The sequence below is a fragment of the Sturnira hondurensis genome, unplaced genomic scaffold (assembly GCF_014824575.4).
Source record: "Sturnira hondurensis isolate 20B ecotype Veracruz unplaced genomic scaffold, ASM1482457v3 Scaffold0021143, whole genome shotgun sequence".
NCBI classification, from domain to species: Eukaryota; Metazoa; Chordata; class Mammalia; order Chiroptera; family Phyllostomidae; genus Sturnira; species Sturnira hondurensis.
The window spans coordinates 15,254,934-15,276,441 of NW_028093774.1; the positions used below are offsets into that span (position 1 = coordinate 15,254,934).

At 40.2% G+C, this 21,508-nt stretch overlaps 1 protein-coding gene across 1 annotated transcript in view; it reads left to right on the plus strand.

Annotated features, from left to right (window-relative positions):
* SEL1L (SEL1L adaptor subunit of SYVN1 ubiquitin ligase) overlaps positions 1-21,508 on the plus strand; it is a 49,048-nt gene that overhangs the window by 3,529 nt on the left and 24,011 nt on the right. Inside the window, exons 2-9 of the mRNA XM_037031752.1 lie at positions 1,848-1,885; positions 2,648-2,879; positions 13,648-13,815; positions 15,116-15,221; positions 16,012-16,174; positions 18,968-19,021; positions 19,114-19,173; positions 21,032-21,113. Of these exons, the coding sequence (XP_036887647.1) occupies positions 1,848-1,885; positions 2,648-2,879; positions 13,648-13,815; positions 15,116-15,221; positions 16,012-16,174; positions 18,968-19,021; positions 19,114-19,173; positions 21,032-21,113 (903 nt within the window). The remainder of the gene's footprint in view (positions 1-1,847; positions 1,886-2,647; positions 2,880-13,647; positions 13,816-15,115; positions 15,222-16,011; positions 16,175-18,967; positions 19,022-19,113; positions 19,174-21,031; positions 21,114-21,508) is intronic.

The window sequence follows — 21,508 nt, forward strand, 5'->3', positions numbered from 1 at the left end:
CTGATGTCAGAAGTTTCCATGTCTCTCGGAGTTCAAAAACACATTAATGTCTAACAGCTTGTAGTGTCTCAAATGAACATGTCTTAAGATTTATTTGTAGGCATCTATATTATTTACTGATTTGCTATGTATGTGACCTGTTGTGACTAGCTACTAAATTTAATAATTTAGTGACCTAAGAGTTTCAAATAATCTAAAGTTTCAGTATTGGGATATACCAATATACCATATACATTTGCATATTTAATGTCTGTTCTCGAAGGATTAACTATTTAATGTTTGTAACTAACGAAATACTTCCACACATATAACTTCAATATGTAGTAGAGATGAATATTTTCCCCTTTATCCAAAGATTTTTTGAGAATGTAACTTGAACCGTATCTTAGAACTTGGGCTTTGCGTGATGCTTGTGAAGAAGTTAGCTTGAAGGATGATTATTAATTAATTGACATCACTACCTAAATGTATGGGCACTGTGGATCAATACATCCTATACCCTCCTCTTCTCCTCCCACCAGACATAAAACATATTTGAAAGGTAATCTAAAAATAATGAATGTGAAGGTAGCAACAATTTACGTTTCTTTCTATTGACAGCGCTTTTGTATATGACAAAATCTCACTAGTAGACGTTTTTTCCAAATATTCAAAAGAAACATGCTGGGAAATAGAGCTCTGTGTTTTGCACATAATTCTGAGTTGGCTATACTCTCAAAGTTAGCTCAGTATAGTGGTAATACAAACTCCAAAACATGTTGTACTATGGAGAGTTACAAACAATATTCAGGATATGACCATATGAAGTAGATAAATGACGTTTATCTTTAAAACCAAATTTTCTAGTAAAAATCACATGGCGTTAGTAACATTTTGCCTACTGGTTAATCTCTCATGTAACTTATCAAACAGGCAAAACTGAAGCTCCTATCTAAAATGTAATTTTAAAAGTAAGCAAGAAACTTAGGGATCATCTGACTGTTTGTTTCTAATTGGCCAGGAACACAAAGAGCAAACATTTGCATGTAGACATTGGGTTGTTGAGTGTGTTTGTATAAGAACACGAAAAAGACTAATAAAGGACCAGGATAGAAGTAATAGCTGGAAAATACAGAAAGGATAATAGAAGGAAAATTAACATAATCACACAAAACCAAGAGAGCAGATATGCATTTGAAAGAAAGGTGTAATTAGTAGTGTCTGGATTCATTCATTGTTTAATATAAGCTAAATAAATAGATCTTTTGTGAATGACTGCATGGTGGTATGATGCTACTTTTTACCTGTATCTGGTTACTCTTCAGTAAATAGCACACCTTAAATACCTCAGTCCAGCAGCTGGACTGAGACTGGACTCCAGCAACTGCTGTCAAATTATAATAATAATTTTTACTGTCTATCTTTAGTCATCTTAGTGAACAATAAAGTGCTAATCAGCACTAACAAATTCTGAGCAGAAGAATAGGTAGACTTCTAAACCACAAAATCAGAGATGTGTTTTTATAAATTTAGTAACTCGTTCTCAGTGGTAGACTACTTATATGCCGAAGAATTGGATATCTGAAGTAGCTGGTTTTGGTGTAGGGGTTGTTGGTCTTCCTGCTTGTGTAACAGGTAGAGCTAATGTCTTTCCTGGAAACAGGAGAAATTACTACCCTAACCCATTTTTATCTTTTCACTTAATCTTTTCTGAATAGTTGCTGAGTACAACCAGTTTTAGATAATTCTAGATATATTTATTCGGTGTCTGATTATTATTTGTTGTTCTTATTAAATGCTTTCTTTTAATAATAGCTATGATTTCCCCAAAATAGAGATGACTAAATTGTCTTAAAATTTCTTTGCAGATGAAGAAGGCAGCCAGGATGAATCCTTAGATTCCAAGGTGTGTAGTAAAATTTGCATTGACTCATATTTGATGCCCAGTTTAAAACAAAGGTATGAAATCTGCATCTTTTGAGCAACAGAATTTGATTTTAAAAAGATAAGGAAAAAATCACTGACCTACTAGAGAGAAAATAAATATTTCCATTAAGAGTGTTGGTTATTAGGTTTAATTTCCGCTTGAATGTTCCATGTAGGTGTACAAGTTTACAGTGTCTTACTGCCTAATGGGAGATTGATTTTAGTCCTATTTTTTTAGTTTTTAGGTTTTTTTAATTTTGAAGACTGAACCTCTGTCATTTATTTTTGCTTATATCAATTTTTTTAATCAATTGAATTATGTACTTAAATCGGTTGATTGAATGGATAAGGCTGATTATTACGTATTCAAGGAAGCCAGTCAGTTATGATCCCCTGATCTCTAGACTAGAGGGAATACACTGTAGATAAGAAACAGGAAGTTAGAACACGAGGCTGTCATAAGGGGAAGTATAAGATGTGTTGGAAACATGTAGGGAAGACCCTAACCCAGATTCCAGGAATTAAGAAGGGCTTCCTGAGGGAAGCAATCTAAGTTGAAATTCCAAGAAAGAGTCTGTGTTAGGCAGGTGATAAGGACAGTGTGACAAACATCATCAAGATGAGCGAGTACGGCGCACTGAAGGAGCTGAAGGAGATGTAACTGGATTATAAAAGTAATGGTCAAACTAGATTGAAACAAGTTTTGGTGCCACTAACCACTAAAAATGCTTTCTATTCTCAGACTTCTCTGTCATCAGATGAGTCGGTAAAGGACCACAGCACAAGAGGCCGAGTGGTAGCTGGTCAGATATTTCTTGATTCAGAAGAATCAGAATTGGAATCACCTATTCAAGAGGAGGAAGACAGCCTCCAGAGCCAAGAAGGGGAAAGTGTCACAGAAGAAATAAGCTTTCTAGAATCTTCGAGTCCAGAAAACAAGGATTATGAGGAACCGATGAAAGTACGGAAGCCAGGTAGTGTGGACATGTTCTTTGCTTTTGCCGGATTTAGAAAGGAGACAAATGAAATTTTAAAGCTAGTGAAAACGATGTAGAAGCCTGGCTTTTCTAATCATTAACGATATATAATGTACAGAATGTACCGTATTTGCCATGTGTAATGCACACCCATGTGTAATGCACACCCATGTTTTTGGCCCAAACTCTCAGAGGAAAAAATCTGTCGTTTTAATTTTTAAATTCAACTATTTACTTATTTATTTATATTTAGAAACAAAACTGATTCTTATATTGCAGGGTACTATTTTGCGTACAAATATCATTATTGCTTTCTAGAGTTACACTATTAACAAATAAGCATAAATAAAAGAATTAAAACCATTAATATAGATACAAAATACACCATATTTTGCCATGTATAATGTACTTTCTTATTTTTCCTTAAAAATTTGGGCCAAAAAGTGCACATTATACATGGCAAAATATGGTGGGTTTAGGATTTTCTAGATTTTAATATATCAGAATTATTCACTTAACAGATTTAAAAGCCAAATTCAATAGTCAAAATTGCATTGTATTTTATTAATATTCTAACATTTCTTTTTAGACCCCAGTGTGTAATAATCTATCAGAGTGGTACACTCAGGAAGGATGGTCTAACGGGCTATTTTGGTGATTTTCAGAATTGTACTAGGGTTTTTACTGCGGTGACCTTTTCAGTCACCTTAGGTAATTTGTCCGTCCTTCTCCACTTACGTAAACTTTAATCCTCTTCTGACTTTCACCTGGACACTCTCTGGTTTTAAATTTAAAACATGATCTTTCTCACAGTAGAGTGTGCTAAATACCTATCCTTTAAAATATTAATTATTAATGTGTCCACTCTGCCCTGCCCCGGCATCCTTCTGTCGTTCAGTTCAAAGATCACTGCTACGCCCACTTATTCCATTGTTAGCCAGTTTCAGGAAAGTATCTTAACCCCATCAACTAGAAATAACAGCTGTTAACATCATGGAGAATTACTCTTTCTGGCTTTTTCTAGATGTATGCTTTTAAGACTAAGTTGAGTCAAAATAGAGTAGACTGTTTTATTGCCTGCATTTTACATGTAACAGTTTATCTTGACCATTTTCCCATGTCATTTAGTATTCTTCTATAATTTCATGGTTAATGGCTACAAAAATCTTTACATGTAAATATACTATAACTTTGAAATTGGTTACTTTTTTTGCTGGAAGATCATTTTAGATGTATCTTTGTGCATATGTATGAAATTTTCCTTAGAATTCATTCTTAAAAGTGAATTTTCTGGACTGAATGTAAAATCTTAAAAGATGCTTAATACATATTGCTAAGTTTTTCTTCAGAAAAATAATTTTGTTTACTTCCTTTGAAACTGTGTTTTTTTCCTGCACCTAGTCCAAGTACATATTACCATTTTTTAATTTAGGCTAAGTACTATAGTTTAATTTATTACTTTTCATTTATTTACTTATTTTACTTTAATATTTTTTGATTTTCAATTACAGTTGATATACAATATTATATTAGTTTTAGGTGTGCAGCCTAGTAATTAGACATTGTATAGCTTCCTAAGTGATCACCCTGATAAATCTCACACCCATCTGACACCATACATATTTAGTAGAATATTATTGACTGTGTACTCTGTGTTGTATTTTGCATCCCCATGACTTTTCTTTAACTACCAATTTGTATTTCTTAATCCTTCACCTTTTTCACCCAACCCCAAACCTACCTCCTATCTGGCAACCATCAAAATGTTCTCTGTATCTATGAGTTTCTATTCTGCTTGTTCATTTATTTTGTTGTTGTTTTTTTTTAAAGAGAAGAAGGAAGGGAGAAAGAGAGGGAGAGAAATATCAGTGTGTGGTTTCCTCTCACATGTCCCCACTGGGGACCTGGCCTGCAACCCAGGCAGGTGCCCTGACTGGGAATCGAACTGGCAGCCCTTTGATTCACAGGCTGGTGCTCAACCGCTGAGCCACACCAGCCAGGGATATATATATATATTGTTTTTTACATTCAGTTCTTGTTAGATATTTATTGCCATTTTATTACTCATATCCTTTATCTTCTTTTCTTTTTTTAAACAAGACATTTCATGTAATACAGGTTTAGTGGTAATGAACTCTTTTAGCTTTTTCTTGTCTGAGAAGTTGTTTTCTTTTCTTTTTTTTTTTTTAATTTATTTTCAGAGAGGGGGGAAGGGAGGGAGAAGAGAGGGAGAGAAACATTAGTGTGTAAGAGATACATCAATTGGTTGCCTCCTGCACACCCCCAAATGGGCACCTAGCCTGCAGTTTAGGCATGTGCCCTGGGGGCGATCAGACTGGTGACCTTTAGGTTGTCAGGCCCGTCCTCAATCCACTGAGTCACACCAGCCAGGGTGTGGGAAGCTTTTTATATAACCTTTGATTCTAAATAATAGCTTTGCTGGGTAGAGTAATGTCTGTTGTAGGTCCTTGCTTTACATCACTTTGAGTATTTCTTGCCTGTTCCTTCTGGACTGCAACATCTCGGTTGAGAAATCAGCTGACAGTGTTACAGGAGCTCCCTCATAGGTAACTAACTGCATTCCTCTTGCTGCTTTTAAGATGCTCTCTTTGTCTTTAACCTTTGGCATATTAATTATGATGGGTCTTGATGTGGGCCTCTTTGGGTTCATCTTGTTTGGGACCTTTGGAGCTTCCTGGACTTGTAGGTCCATTTCCTTCACCAGGTTAGGGAAATTTTCCATCATTATCGTTTTACATAGGTTTTCAGTTTTTTGCTCTCTCTCCTCCACCTGGCACCCCTCATGACGGAGATGTTGGTGTACTTGAAGGTGTCCTAGAGGCTATTCCTTTTTATTTTTTAGCAGGGAGATTTCCAGATGCACAAAGGGAGGTCGCGATGACCCCCCTTTTCCTCACCATCACCCAGCTTCGGCACTCTCGTTCTCCTCTCGCCTTTAGCACCCCACTCGTTTCCTCTTTTTCCCCTCTCTGCATATTATTTTGCTTTAAGTATTTTTAAGCAAATTCCACATATTATTTTACCTATGTGTGTGCATCAAAAAATAATATTTTTCAACAGACCCACAATAGTATTATAACACCACGAAACTAGCTATTATTCCTTTATCTCCCAATACCCAAATTCTGTTCAGTTTTCCCAGTTGTTTCAAATGTATGTTTAGGATTGGTTTGTCTGAGTTAGTGCTCATGCTTAGATCTTAGGTTTCCCTTTAATCTGTAACAGTTCTCCCTCCCTTGCCTGTATCATTTTATTTGTTAAATAATGACTTTTGTGCTACCACTTCCCACTTTCTGGCTCTGGTCATATATCCTTGCCATGTCACTTAACTTGTTGCACTCTGCTGTCTAGTCTGTAAACTAGAAGTTAGTTCTAGGGGCCTGGATAAATTTAGTTCTCTTTTTTTAATTAACACTGTTTCAAAGAGAGTGGTTTATACTTCTTATTGCATTATATTGGGAGGCATATAGTGTCTGATTGCCCCACATCTGGAGATTAATCGGTGAGGTTGGGCGGTATCAGCCTGATCTAGCCATTTAAAAGCTCCTCACTGACTGTGTTTCAGAATCAACCCTTTGGGGGGCCAAGATACTGTTACCAAAGCAAGCCCTGTCCTCTGGGGCCCTGCTGTACTATGGTTCTTTTGCCTGCTGCCCTTAGGAATTAACAGTTCTCAGTGCCAGAGTTTGTTTAAAAGGAAAGGGACTATTCATTCAAAAGTTACATAGGTTTAGAGTAATTATAGAATGTCACTGTTACAACCCCAAAGTCCCTTGAAACATCCACAAACACACACATTTCTTCCTTCCCCTCTGCCCGACCAGGCCAGCCAAGGGTACTGTATCTCAGGAAAAAGAAATAGAAGTCTGTGACTTGGCTGGACTCCAGGTTTCTCCCAGTAATCCATGCTCGGCTGGGCAGTTTTCACACGGTCCCCAGCACCATCAGCTGTGTTGCCGTCCATCTCCAGTTCTTAATGCAGTACCACGTCCTCGTGACTAGTTGGGGAATCCTCTGCATCCTTTGAAACTGCTCCATCTTGCTTTCCCGCTTCTTAAGCCAGGTGGTCAAGGGAGCCCCCTCTCCGGCCCCAAAAGCACAAGATTAAGAGAACCGGCATGGCTAAATCCTGGCCCGAATCGTCCTCTGCAACCCACTTCTGACTCCTCCTACAATTCGCCACACCTGCCAGCGCTGTGCCTGCCCGGTAGTCAGTCCGGGAATCACACCCATCTCCCTAGCTAGACTGGTTGGTGCACAAAATAACTGTTTTTTCCGTATCCACTATGAAGCTATCGGGCTGTTAGTGACATTCAAAATAACTCAGTGGCCCTGCTCGGTGCATACCAGTCCAGGCTTGTGGGGGTGAGGACATCCTGTATTTCTATATTTCCTGGACACCCCGAGTTCTGGACCCCATTTCAAATCCCCTCATGGGGGTGGCCTGGCTGCACCCTGTTACAACTTTCCATCTAGAGGTTTTGGCAACTGTTTTGTTGTCCAGATCCATGACTTCAGTAGGAGATGCAGTGATGACTTTCCAGCCTATCATTTCTCCTGCATTTATTATCTGGGATTATTTTATCAAGAACTTCCCTCATCATCTATGTAGTTACTCTGAAATGTAGTCAATACAAGGAAGCAGGATAAATGCTTGATTCTTCCCCTTGAAATATTTTCAAATAATAATTTGGTTTCCTAGCAACCCCCAAAGGAGACCAATGAGTGTGTTTTTGTTTGTTGCTTTTCTTTTCTTTTCAGCATTATTACAGATTGTGGGTTTTATATACTTACACTTCATTTTATTGGAATCATTTCCATTTATTGCTTACATTATCCCATTTGGGGCCATTCAGAGTCCCTTTAAGTTCATTCCTTTGTTCTTTTGACTAATCATAAATGACTACTAAACCTCTTTCTTTTCAGGCAGGACAAGATGTCCCAAATTCATCTTATACATTTTCTGACCCAGAAATGAACCTCAGCCATTTCTCCAAGGAACCCAGCTTGCTTTTAGTGTGAGATTGCGTTTAGATATTACAGCCTGGGCACCAGGGATATGCATGCGGCTGAGGTGTCATTGCTACAGGATGTTTTTGGTGGACAGGGTTAAGAAATGTATTATCACTCATACTGATTAACAGTTCAAATTAAATATTACAAGTAAGATAACACAAAGGTTCAGATTGACAGATTGGACTCACAGTAACCAGAACATACTCACTAATAAACTTAACTGATATTTTCAAAGGTAGTGATCACATACCAATTGCCAGACTCCTGGAAGAAAGCAGGTGCTCAGCATAAACCATATTTTTTGTATAGTTGGGGAGAGCCACATTTGGGGTAGCAGGAACCCTTCAGAAATCTAAGTTCCCAGATACCAGCTGAGAGCCAACCTTGTAAGCAGGCCTTTTCAAGGATGGAAGTTTAGGCCTGTTGTCACCTCCACTCTGCAGAGTCTACCCCTGTGGTCCTTGGCCACGCTGTCCTTACAGCAAAGTTACTAGCAGTACGACCCAGGTGGTAGAACAAGACCAGCCTGCAGCATTAATTTCACTTATGCCCTTCACAGGTCCCGGACTTAGCCAGTTAATAAATCCTATTAATCACAAAGGTGGCTGGCTTCTTAAAGTTTCTGTATTAACGTTTTTTACCTGACCCTAAGCATCAATTCAAGCCCAGCACAACTCCAGCCCTGAGTTAAAGCTGACTGGTAAGCCTTCCAGGGCTGAGGCAGTGTCCTGGTGGTCCGGGTACACTTGTGGAAGTACTGCCCGGGGAGCACATGTGGCAACACTGGCAACAAAGAATTTGCAACCACTGGGGCGTCCCAAGCAGAACACACATCAGGCAGTGTGACATGGCCTGCCACCGTGGGCGTCTCATCCTATGGGTTCTAGTCCACTCAGTTCAGTTCAGTCCTTGGTTTCAGAGAGACGACCAGACAGTTCCAGATGGTTTTGTTGTCCATGAGACCATTTCATGCACCTCGTGAGTGGGGATGGCACAGGAGGTTTTCTGCTTGGGAAGTGCCAGGGCTGGGCCACCTCCTGCCACCCCGCTGTTGTCCAGCCCTGTCCACTCTGATCAGAGGCCCAACCTTCTGCAGTCAGAGCACTCAGAACAGCTTGGAGAAGGGTGCAGAGAGCTTCCCTTTAGGGAAAGGGAGGTGTTCCCAGAAAAGGTTTTGGAAACAGAGAGCACGATACTGTCTCCCCTTCCATGTCCCCTCCAGGTGCAGGGGATTGGGTTTATTTTCCTCAGTTGATAAAAAACCGATGTTTTCGTTCAGTACCATCATTTGTTTGTTTCAGTCACCCCTGCACTCATCCAGACCTTTCATCTGGAGGGCTGTGTACAGCAGAGGGCAAAACATCCTCAGGAAAACATGTACACAACTGAACTAGAAAGATAGCACGTTCAAGAATTGTTCAGGACCATCTGAATTTTCAAAAAACTTCAAAATGGGCTAACATAACTTTCCTCTAACCATGTGAGCAGCCTAGAAAAGGCCAGCCCCTTTGTACAGAGAGCTGCGTGGAATAATTAAATTGCACTGAGGTGTGTGCACTAGAAGAAAGGTGAGGGAAGCAGGGTCAGGTAATCAGTCCCTTGTTGCAACAGCAGCAAGTCTGGAGAGCCAGGCAAGGATTCAGCCATGGTGAGACGTGTCCTGGATGGGGGGGGAGGAGTCTTTAGGACCCCTCAGCAGCGAGTGCAGGGTCACAGTCCCTCTCCAAAATTGCAGCTTCAGGCCGTGGTCACAAGTCAAGTCAGTCTCAGAACGTGTTGCTAGTCAGCAGCTTGATTTCACATGGTTCATCAAAGAGCAGGCTCTTGCCTGTGGGACTTGTATGGGACTCAGACAGTTGGCCAGGCATTCATGATTTCCTCGAAGTGCAGGGCCCCACAGAGAGGCGACCTAATGTACAAAGGTCACGCTGTCTGTCTTCAGTTCAGTACAGCTCAGGCGAGACTGGAAGCCTAGACCAGACGGTATCAGCCTGCAGCCTAGAGTCAAGCCCAGGCAATCAGGGGATGTAAGCTCAGGGTTTTTAAAAAGCCAGAGGCTTTTCTGTGGCAGCAGCAAAGGCCAGGTGCTGCAGGGCCAGAAAGTCCACGTGGCAGGCAAGGCTTTTCTCTACCCCTTTCATCTTATTTGTCTTCCAAATCGACCCACTCACAAACATGGGCATCAGTCTCTAAGGGCCAGACCTCTGCTTTGACGGGCACTCAATCTAAAATCTAAAATCTACTTTTTAGAACTGCCCATGGATCACCCCTCTTTCTTAATGTCTCCCTCTTGCCAGAGACTCCAACAAGCAGAAGTCTGTACCATCCATAGTGTAGAGGCCTGGAAATACTCCCTCTTCATTGTTCTCCTGGATAACCTAATAATCAATTTGACACGAGATAGGTAACAGGAGAAAATAACCAAATTTACTATGTGTGTACCTACTGCGGCTCCATATGAATGTGACACCGATGGACAAATGGGACAGTGGAGACTTGCTTGCCTTTTCAGCTAACTAAGAAGACTTACTTACATTTCCAGCTAAGGAGAAGCGGGGCTGGGGTAGTAGTTTGGACTTCAAAGGGAAAATGGGCAAGTCACAGGTAGGTGGGAAGGAGCAAATATTTGGTGAGCAAATTTCTTGCAGGGCCACCCAGAAACAATGGGGCACAAAGGGGAGTGTACCGGGCTTCGCCAGGTTCCTCCCTGTCTGCCACACCAAGTTCATAGAGAGTTCATATTATGCTGAGGTGATCCCTCCTCCTGGAGCAGCTGGGGTTTAAATCTGAATTCCTTTAGGCAGGTAATGAATGGTTGGGGGTGGGAGGTAAAAGGCTCTTCCTGAGTCCTTTGTGTCTTTAAAATAACCGAATCTCAAAGTGGCGTATTTTGGTGTGGCAAACTCGGCTTCTTCTCAATAGCAAAACTCATCAGTTACAGACATTTGTTCTTTTCCCAATATTCGGCGACTTTAAACTCCAGCTTTCCCACGAGCAGCAGAAGCGTGGAAGTTGTATCCTCCTGACGCATCTCTTCTGGGCAGCTTCCCCCAATCAGGATAATTTCTCTGGCATACATTGCGTTACGGGCATTTAGTGTTTTATATCAGTTTCTACCATACATTCAGATGTGATAGCCACAAAATAGAGAGCCGCTAAAAAAAATTTGTGCCCCCCTCATTTCAAACTTACTTAAGCTGCTCACAGTAACTTTAGCATTTGCAGTGTTAACTTCCCAGCTGCCAGGGAAGGTCAGGCTGGGATGCAGGGGAGGAAGGGGCTTGGGGGCAGCCACTGTAGCAGCAGCTGGGCCAGAAAAAACTGCTGGCAGGTTACCTCCCTCCCTCTCTTCTGGTTTATCTAAAGTCTTGCTCCAGCCTTGGAACCTGATTTAACTCCCTTCCCCTAACCACTACCCCTCACCCTATTTGGAGGAAAGAGCAGTTCAGAGTCTTGACATTTTGACCCATTCACCTTTGGGAGTTTGGGGTCCTTTGTTCTCCCACCTGGAGGAGAGACCAATACCCAAAGGCATCATCCCTTTAGCCAGCATGGCCCAAAGCAAGGGGGGAATCCAGCAAGCCCACTCTCCTGGAGTTGAATCTGTTGTTCTCAAATTTCACAGGTAATTTTACCTCTCAGGACAGATAGCAGCTCAGCTGGTGTATCATGGGTGACAGCAACCCCTGGGGCACCAGAGATTCATCATACCCTTCCTTTCTCAAACAGCGCTTGCACCTTATTTCAGTGAGTCAGGGTCATTCTAGCAAATGCCACGTCTGATGCCAGCTGATGTTGGGGTCCCCAAGATCATCCCCAGGTTTGATGATTTGCTGAGAGTTCTCTGTATATATTCATACTCAGAGCTGTGATTTTTTTATAGAGAAAGGATACAAGGCAAAATCAACATGGGGCAAAGTCCAGAGAAAGCCAGGTGCAAGTTTCCAAGGAGAGTTACACAGGACACACTTCAATCCTTAGCGCATGTGTCGACATTTGTGAAGTGTTATCTTCCAGGGATGCTCGTTAGAGACCCAGTGCTTGGAGCCTTGGAGTTTTCAATAGCGATCACGTGATCACTCTGTCTAGCATGTACTGAAATTACAGACTCCCAGGAGGAAAGCATGTTGGGCATAAACCACGTGTTTTTACCAACAGTGTAGGTAGGTACAGTGCGTCACTTCTACCAGGTAGGGTGGTGGGAACCTTCTATCTTAGTAAGGAGAGCCCTCCACTCACTCCCTGGAGCCTACTGCCTGGGAGCCATCATTGCCTCCTCTCTCCGCTCATCTGCACGTACCGGTAGGCAGTAGATGGTACCGTATCCACTTCCTTAGCATCACTGCAGTGTTTCCGCTCCTTCCATGGTCTCTCCGGCTGCATTACCTGTTGATTAGACTGCTGTCACAACCCTTAGCGTGGTTGCTTTGCACCCAGCCTTCATTCCTTTGACCACTGTTAATAAAATGGAAGTGTGAGCATGTCGTTTTCCACTGTTCTCAGGATAAAGTCCAAACTCTTTTTTTTTTAAGATTTTATTTATTTTTGGATAGAGGGAAAGAGAGGGAGAAAAACATCAATGTGTGGTTGCCTCTCATGCACCCCCTACTGGGGCCTAAAACCCAGGCATGTGCCCTCACTGGGAATTGAACCAGTAACTCTTTAGTTCTTAGGCCCACGCTCAATCCACTGAGCCACCCCAGCCAGGGCTAAAGTTCAAACTCTTTAATAAGATTAGTCAGGACCCCCTAAACTGGTTCCTTCATGCTTTTGTAGCCTCTTCCCTTAACCCACTTTGGCACTCACACTGCATGTTCCAACCTCCTGGACTTGGAAGATTTTGTATAACGTACCGTGCCTATTGTCTTCTGATTCTTAACACACTTGTTTCCTCTGTCTGCACCGCTGCGCCTCACCGACCGTCTTTCAACCACTCCCTGCTCCTACACATCTGTGAGGTTCAGTGTAAACTTCAGTTCCTGGTAGGAGAGACTTTCTGTTCCATAGCATCAATCACACTTTTGTTTAATGTCTCTCTTCCTTGCAAGGTCGTAAGTTCTGTATAGCGGAAATCTCTGTTCCACCTCATTCCCAGCACCTAGGAGATACTCAGAAAGAACTTGTAGAACAAGTTGGGGATACTGTCTCCACCTGAAACAAGCTCAGAGTCTAGTGGGAGCTGGGATATGATCAAGAAAGAACCTCAGTACATATGATAGTGCTCTAGTAAAATGCTGCAGGGTCACAGAGGACCGTGGGGGGGGATTAACTTTGCCTGGGGGAGCATTTCCCCTGTGTGTATTATTGACGATTGACTTACAGCATGCAGATAGAAAATAGGTTGGGGAGAGTGGTGGGAGGAAAATGCAGGCAACTGTAATTGAATGACAATAAAGTAATTCAAAAAATAGGAGTTGTGCCAATCTTTGGAATTAATTTCATTGCGTTTCCCTTATTTTTTGCTCACTACTTGGGCAAAAGTTGAACAGTAGATAGCATTCTAAGGTCGTTAGATCTCAAGACCTTCAGAAATCCTAAGCTAGATATAGAACTGGCTAGTCACTTAGCCATGCTAAGTTGACTCATCTTCAAGTCATCCCTAAGCAGAACCGGTACTGGCCTTTTTATGTTTCCTATTCTTTAAATTCTGGTAGTTGGAATGTGCAGTGTTAAATCCATGAATACCACAGGTGCCGTTCATGTTTACATTTTTTTCTGGTCTTTCCAGCCTTGACCGCCATTGAAGGCACAGCACATGGGGAGCCCTGCCACTTCCCTTTCCTGTTCCTGGATAAGGAATATGACGAGTGTACATCGGATGGGAGGGAAGACGGCAGACTGTGGTGTGCTACAACCTATGACTACAAGGCAGATGAAAAGTGGGGCTTTTGTGAGAGTGAGTATCGATCTGCAGGAGGCATGTCCACGTTGCTTGATGTCTCGGACAACATCTTTAAGGCCTTTCTGTGGCCATCTTTTTTCCATCCTCGTCAGAATTGGTCAGCGTTGATAACATGGTTACAGCCTTAAAAAATGGGCTTTGGCACAGGAAGCTTGCAGTATACTTAATGAATTCCAGTCTGTCACTCGGGCAGCTTATCACACTGTGTCTTATTTAGAGATGGTTTTCCGCTGGCGTGCACAAGTTGTTCTGCAAACGCTTAGGCAGCCTGCTAAATTAATGAATGTAAAACATTTTTTTGACAGTAAAGGAAACAACTCTATGGAGAAGGTTAATAGTGGTTAGAAGAAAAATATCTTTTGAAAAACACTTTGACTAAGATGTGCTGTGCTCAGGTAACACTTAACAAATTACATGTATTTAACCTTCCTGCATGTTGGTGTTGATATAAAGGGACTGACCTTTAAAGATTTTTTTTTTTTCAGGAAAAGCTTTGTAACTGATAAAAAAAAACAACAGAAAATCTTGACTCTCTTTTGATTCGAAATAACACTTTCAAAATAATGGCTCAGATACGTAATTAAGCATTCCGAGAAGATAATATCAAAGGTAGCCCGTCCTCAGCTGTGGGCTAGTATGATTGGGTATTTCAGTGTAATGCATTCAGATTTTTTATCTACAAGAACTCACTTCTGTTTCTGTAAATATTTATCCTAGTGAAATATTCAGATTTGTCTTAATGAGTTCTGGATTTCTGATACAATACTGTATTACAGTAGCCAAATAATTTTGGGAAATCTATAACAATTCTGTGATTTTCAGTGTTGTGTCAATGCATAGGAGAAAATATAGAATTTGAACATTAATCAATATTTATATTTAATAGAAATCAAATTTTTACAAAATTTTATTATAGAATTAACCAAATACTTTCTCATTATAAAGATATACAGAATTTCAGGTGAGGCTACAGTGCCCTTTGACTAAAATGGTGTTTTTCTGACTACTGTTTTTTAATATCCTTCTGTCCTGATTTTCACTGACCTTGGCATTTAATCATAAGCTACTACTGAAATTTTAGTTGAATTATAGTAAAAGTTTTAGAATTACTAAAGTCTTCTGTCAGGTAAACACTTAAATTGTGTGTCTTTAGGGTCAGATTTGTCAAGAGTAAAAGGTCATTAATTGTGTTTGTATAACTACCCAAAAGGCAGAATACATGCCAAAGTTTGATAAATAATTGGAGTAGAATTAATTAAGGTCCATTTAAGTGCATCTGGCGTTTTGTTTTTAGCTGAAGAAGAGGCTACTAACAGACGGCAAATGCAAGAAGCAGAAATGATGTACCAGACTGGGATGAAAATCCTCAATGGAAGCAATAAGAAAAGCCAAAAAAGAGAGTAAGTAGCATTGTCAACCCCACACGTCCCCTAAGATAGGCCATTACTGAGATAAAGAGCTAAGTACTTTTTTAAAGTGGTTTGCCAAACACAGAATTTCTTAAGTTGCATTACAAGAAATTGAGTGTAATATATGGGCCTCAGTGGCATTGCTGTTATCAGATTTTAGCTTGCTGCAATAAAAAGGTTAAAAGTACTGATCATAAGAATGAAAAATGAGCGAAACAGAAAGAATTGACTCAAGTTGTAGTTTCTAAGAACCAAGAATACATACGCTATTCAGAAGTTAGAATGATATAAACAAAAGGAATTGTCCGGTGTTTCATTTTTTGTTTTTTGCTTTGTGATTTTCTTGCAGACAAAGACTAGAATTTGCGACTCGCACTTGGAAAAAATGTAAAACAATTGACTGTGTTCTAATATTTCATGACCCTTTAATTTCAGCTGACTTTTGTTATAGTCTGTGCAAAGATTTAAAAAGAAAATTGCAGCGATTGTCATTGGATTAGTTACTGGATACCATGTTAGTACATTTCTCTGGTTGCAAACGTAGTTAATGTTTTTAATAAAAGTTTTGAGAATTACTACTAGTGTTATTAGACTACTCCAACGTATTAGGAAGAGAGAACTTGTACCTTATGTAAAAACAGAGTAGCCAGAATGTTTTCTATGTATACAAGTAACATGACTGTAGTTAAGGAAATTATGTTGCCTTTCCATAGAGCTTTGCAAAAATTAATAAAAGTTCCAAAATATTGCTAATGTGTTTTTTAATTGTTTACGTTTGAAGAGCATATCGGTACCTTCAGAAGGCAGCAAGCATGAACCATACCAAGGCCCTGGAGAGAGTGTCGTATGCTCTTTTGTTTGGTGACTACCTAACACAGAACGTCCAGGCAGCGAAAGAGATGTTTGAGAAGTTGACGGAGGAAGGTTCTCCCAAGGGACAGACCGTGAGTGGGCTATCGTTGCAGAATCACCTTGCACACCGCACTTGTTTATTTCAACAACAGTTTGTTCTTTATGCCCTGACTTCTTTTGACAAATAAGAGTGGCAGGTGCAATATCTTTAAATATTCATTTTGTGGCAGATTATTTTACCAGTCTTCCGAGATGATCTTTTTTTTTGAGAACATTTGTGGTCACTTAAGGCATTTTGCTGTACATCTTGCCACAGGTATGTCTGTAGTTTTCCATGTTAGATCTGTAGAAAATGAAACATGAAGGTAGTTGACTTTTATCTCAACTATTCACCATTGCGTTTCTTTCCAAAGTACATATGCTCTAGTTCTTATTAATCTTGGTGTTTTTTAAAAAATATGTTATGAAAGCAGTACATGTCCGTTATAAGAGAGTAGAAATACAAACTAAAAATGCTAAGAAAGTGAACATCACATATGTGCCAACTAGACATGAGCATTGGTGATATGTTATTGCATGCAAACCCTTCTAGACCTTTCTCTTTGTGTCTAGATACATACAGATTCTTTATTAAAATAAAATGTGACTGTCTACTGTTCCATAACATGCTCTTTTCAGTCATCACCCCTCACCTTTCCATTCCAGTAGTTTTTTACGGCATGTGATACCCATACCATATTCAGATGGTATTGAGCAAAACATTTCCTTCATACCTGGTGTGTCCAAACCAGTACCCAGTCCAGGACTGCACCTTATGTTTGGTTGTTACCTCTAGCATACCCACCTCCTTTTTTTTTCTGCATTAGAGATGGTCCAGTTTTTCTGCAGAATGTCCTAGCTCAGATTATCTGTTTACTACTTCATGTTCTTTAGTTTGCTTTTCTGTCATCTATATTTCCTATAAACTGGTGTCACAGCTAAAGGCTAATGAACTCAAATGAAATATTTTTGGCTAGGCTGCTTTATAGGGATTTTCTGTATTCCGTATTCCATCACACCATTTGATATATAATGTCTGTTTGATTCCCCATTAGTAGTGGTGAGGTTGGCCCCTGCATTTAGGGAGCAACATTTATTTAAAATGCCTTCCACCCTGACTGGTGTGGCTCAGCTGGTTGGACATTATCCCACAAAGTGAGGGGTTGCCCATTTGATTCCTAGTCAGGGCACATGCCTGGGTTGTGGGTTCAGTCCCCAGCCAGGGCGCATACGAGAGGCAACTGATCAGTGTTTTCTGTCTCACATCACTGTTTCTCCCTTTCTTTCTCCCTCCCTTCCCCTCTCTTTAAAAATAAATAATTTTGAAAATTTTTAGTTAAAAATAAATAAAATGCCCTGCAAACCACACGATTGTGGTTCAATTCCCAGTCAGGGCACATACCTGGGTTGCAGGCCACTTCCCAGCAGGGGACTCATGAGAGGCAACCATACATTGATATTTCTCTCCTCTCCTTCCCTTCCCCTCTAAAGATAAATAAATAAAATCTTTTTAAAAAAATAAATAAAATGCCTTCAATAATTCAGGGTTATTTAAGGCCTTGAATTTGCTTAAAGATAAAATTTCTCGTGATAGTTAGAAGTCTGTTCTCAGACTATTTCACCATTTACAGGAATTGTAACCATTGTTTTCTATAGGACTGAATATCTGACTAGACCACGACTCCTAAGTACTCTTGGTTTTAGTTTATAGACAGGTTATACCGTAATGGCTCCCTTTATTTTCAAAGCGTTTTTCTCTTTGAAGAAATCAGTTTATGTAGCATTCACATATATGTTTGTTTTCAGGAACATTGTGCCAGAAGAATAGTTTAATACTTGTTTTTTAAAGGCATCTTTTTTCTCTAGTAATAGAGCCTTGCAATGCCGTAGTGCCTTATTCATGGTAAAACGCTCACCATGGTAATTAATTCTGGCTAATGAAACAAAGCACCCAAATCACAGTGTCTTAACAACACAAGTTATCTCTTGTTATGCCAGGTTCTGTGCAGCTCTCCTGCCTGCATCCCTCTCCTCCAAATGGTGACCCAGGGTCGGGAGCTGCATCTGTCATGTCACTACACCATCTGGAACATGGGGCTTCTAAGCCATGAAGGAGAGGGGGCTGGAGGTGTCCCTGGGGTGTTTTTGAAAGCCAGGTCTACAAACAGCCTACGTGTTTTCCAGCCAGCCCCAGGCACATGGCCCCACCTAATTACAAGGGATGCTGGGAAATGCAGGGGAGCTCACGGATTGTGATGAGAATAGCACCTGCCTTGGTAACTTTAGCTTGTACTTTGATGTTATCAAGGAAGATCCTCAGAAGGCAGGGGGTAAAACGTTCTTTACGTTTGATTGGTTGAATTTTTAAAGGAAATTGCATGCTCTAACTTTGTGAAGTGACCTTTCTTCCTTGACTGCTTCACCTTCACCCCTTGCTGCCTCTTTGTACTCCTGGGATAATGTGTTTTGGCAATCTCTTATCCATTTTCATTGTGTATGTCCCTTTGCATTGATGGACTGATTCAAGAGTCGTTCTGTTCTCATAACAGCTGTTCATCAAGAGCAAGTAAAAGCCATATTTGTGTTCTGCTTTGTTTTTCTCGTTAATAATTAAATTATCTTTAATCTTCAAACTGAATACTTTGACTTGTTTAACATATTTTATTGTGTAATTTGTAATACCTTGAATGCATTTCTGAGGCTAATTTCAAGTTGTACATACTTGAATAATTCAAATTGTTTTACATGTGAAGGTTCTTTTATTTTTTTTGTAGTTTTTAAAACTATGTCTGTCTTGGATAAATATCAGCTAAAGGAGAATTCTTACTCTTATCATTTTATTTCAGGCTCTTGGCTTTCTCTATGCCTCTGGGCTTGGTGTTAATTCAAGTCAGGCAAAGGTAATACTAGTAAAACTTTATTATATGTGACAATTTGAATTGAGTAAATATATGTGCTCATGTTCAGTTAAGCATCTTTTGTTCATTCACAGGCCCTTGTTTATTACACTTTTGGAGCTCTTGGGGGCAACCTAATAGCCCACATGATTCTGGTAAGTGGGACTTAACTGGAAGGATAGTAACGTTGAGTAGCAGAAGAATTTTGATTAACGACTAGCACGACTTTTCTGACTTTCATGATTGAGATTTACTTATATTCACTGAGACCAAATATTCCGTTGAATATACTTATTAACAAATATAATAATCAGATCTACATGTGGATGAAAATTGGTAGAGTTCACAATTTTTCATGAAAGTGACTAGTTTGACAGATATAACTATCTGATAAAGTAACTATCTGATAAATGGCTCTTTATAAGAGACATCTTGGAAAAATGTAAATTGGAATTGTTTGTCAGAGTCATTTTTTAGATTGGTTGTCATAGATTTTACATTGAAATTGATGAAGGACTTGCTATATAAAGAACCAGTAGTCCTATAAAATTTTTTACAGACTATCTTTTATGTGTTTTCTGATAACATTGATCACTTAAATGGCTTAGTAGTAACATACAGAATCTTTCCACTGACTTCCTCACTGCTGGGGTGTGTAATCTGCCTGTACTTCATAAACTGACTTTGACTGAGAGACATGGCCTCTAACCCATGTTACTGTGTTTCAAATGAACATGTAAATTCATCCTTACAGGAATACAAAGGATAGATTGAGCAGAAGTGAGACTGAAAGTAGAAAAACAGTCCAAAAATCTGGAAAAGTATCTACAGGCTTGGTTATTGATGAGCTATGAGACTTAAAAAAAGAAAGAGAATCTACTTTTCTGGCTGGCTGGGTGGATCCTAACTAATTTTGCTTATCTATTCCAAAAATATTTATTGAGTACACGTCATTTGGATCCCAAAGATGAGTAAGATATAGTCCTGGCCCGCAGTAAGCTTTTAACAAGAAAGGGAGGCACAAGTAAGGAGACCATTATTGTACAGCCTGTGAATGCCAAGGAATCACCTAGGAAGGCATTTAACCCACACAGGCACTGGAAGGGAGGGATTTCCAGGGGTTCTTGTGGAGAAAGAAGCAACCAAATCAGACCTTGAGAGAGAAATTGTGGTGAAGGAGTGGAAGAAGCGGAGGGTTCCCAGGCAGCAGGAGCGATGTAGTGTGCAAAGGGACAGCAGCAAGAGGGACGGTCGCGTTTGCAAGCACATGCGAGCACTTCAGTGTGGCTGGAGAGTAGAGTGCCAGGTAGTTCATGAGCAGGGCAGGTAGACGGGAATCATGTAAACAGCTGTACGTCATGCCAAGGAACTTGGACTTTGTCCTGTTTAGAAGGATTAACTGATGAGAACATTAAATATTACACAGTAATGCTCTAAGGATTGTTGATGTTTCTCAATTTATTTAGAGTCTGTTAAATGACTCCAGAGGGCTCTACTTTCTGTTCTTTGCTCTGTATAATTAGCTACTTTTCCCTTTATTCTTAAGTCGTGTATTGCTCTTCTGCTTCTAGTAGTCTCTGGACTCCCTAGTTTGCTCATTTGTTGCTTGTTTGTGGAAGATTGACCCCTTTTTGTTAAAATCATGTCTAAAATCAGAATAAAGTTTATTCTAAGCAAGAGTTTAAGTAATGTCCTCTAATAGGTGAAATGTACACTGTACATAAAGTTTGTACATACCCCTTTTTGTACATAAAGTACATTGTACAATGTACACTGTACAATGTACATAAAGTTTGTGACATCTTTTGATTGCTCTGGGAAGTTTACTTTTTACTCCCTAGTTTTCAGTTGGGTTGTTGGAGGGGCTACATAAATTACTTCGTGACCTAAAACTCGGGATAGATGAGGTGGTAGTGTGCTGTAAGACGTCAGAATTGCATTTTGAGTGGGTAGCCTCATTTGCCACTGAAAGCAGGAGAAACTGCTGTCCTCTCACTTGAAGCTGTGTTACAGGGTTACCGCTACTGGGCCGGCATCGGAGTCCTCCAGAGCTGCGAATCCGCACTGACGCATTACCGCCTCGTTGCCAATCATGGTATCTTTTTTTTTTTTTGCCTTTCATCTTACAAAACAAAAAACACAATTCATTTTAAATACATCTGTTTTTATATTGTACTACTTGAACTGTCATGACTGGCTCTTTTAAGTGGACTCATCTTTAATTTAAGAAGTATGTACTTTTTTAAAAATTGTTTTTAATTTATTTACTTTAGAGAGACGGGAAGGAAGGGAGAAAGAGAGGGAGAGAAATGTGTGGTTGCCTCTTATGTGGCCCCCACTGGGGACCTGGCCTGCAACCCAGGCATGTACCCTGAGTGGGAATCGAACCGGCAACCCTTTGGTTCGCGGCCCCTGCTCAATCCACTGAGCTACACCAGCCAGGGCAAGAAGTATGTACTTTTTAAAAAATTTTGCTGTGCGCTCCCTTAA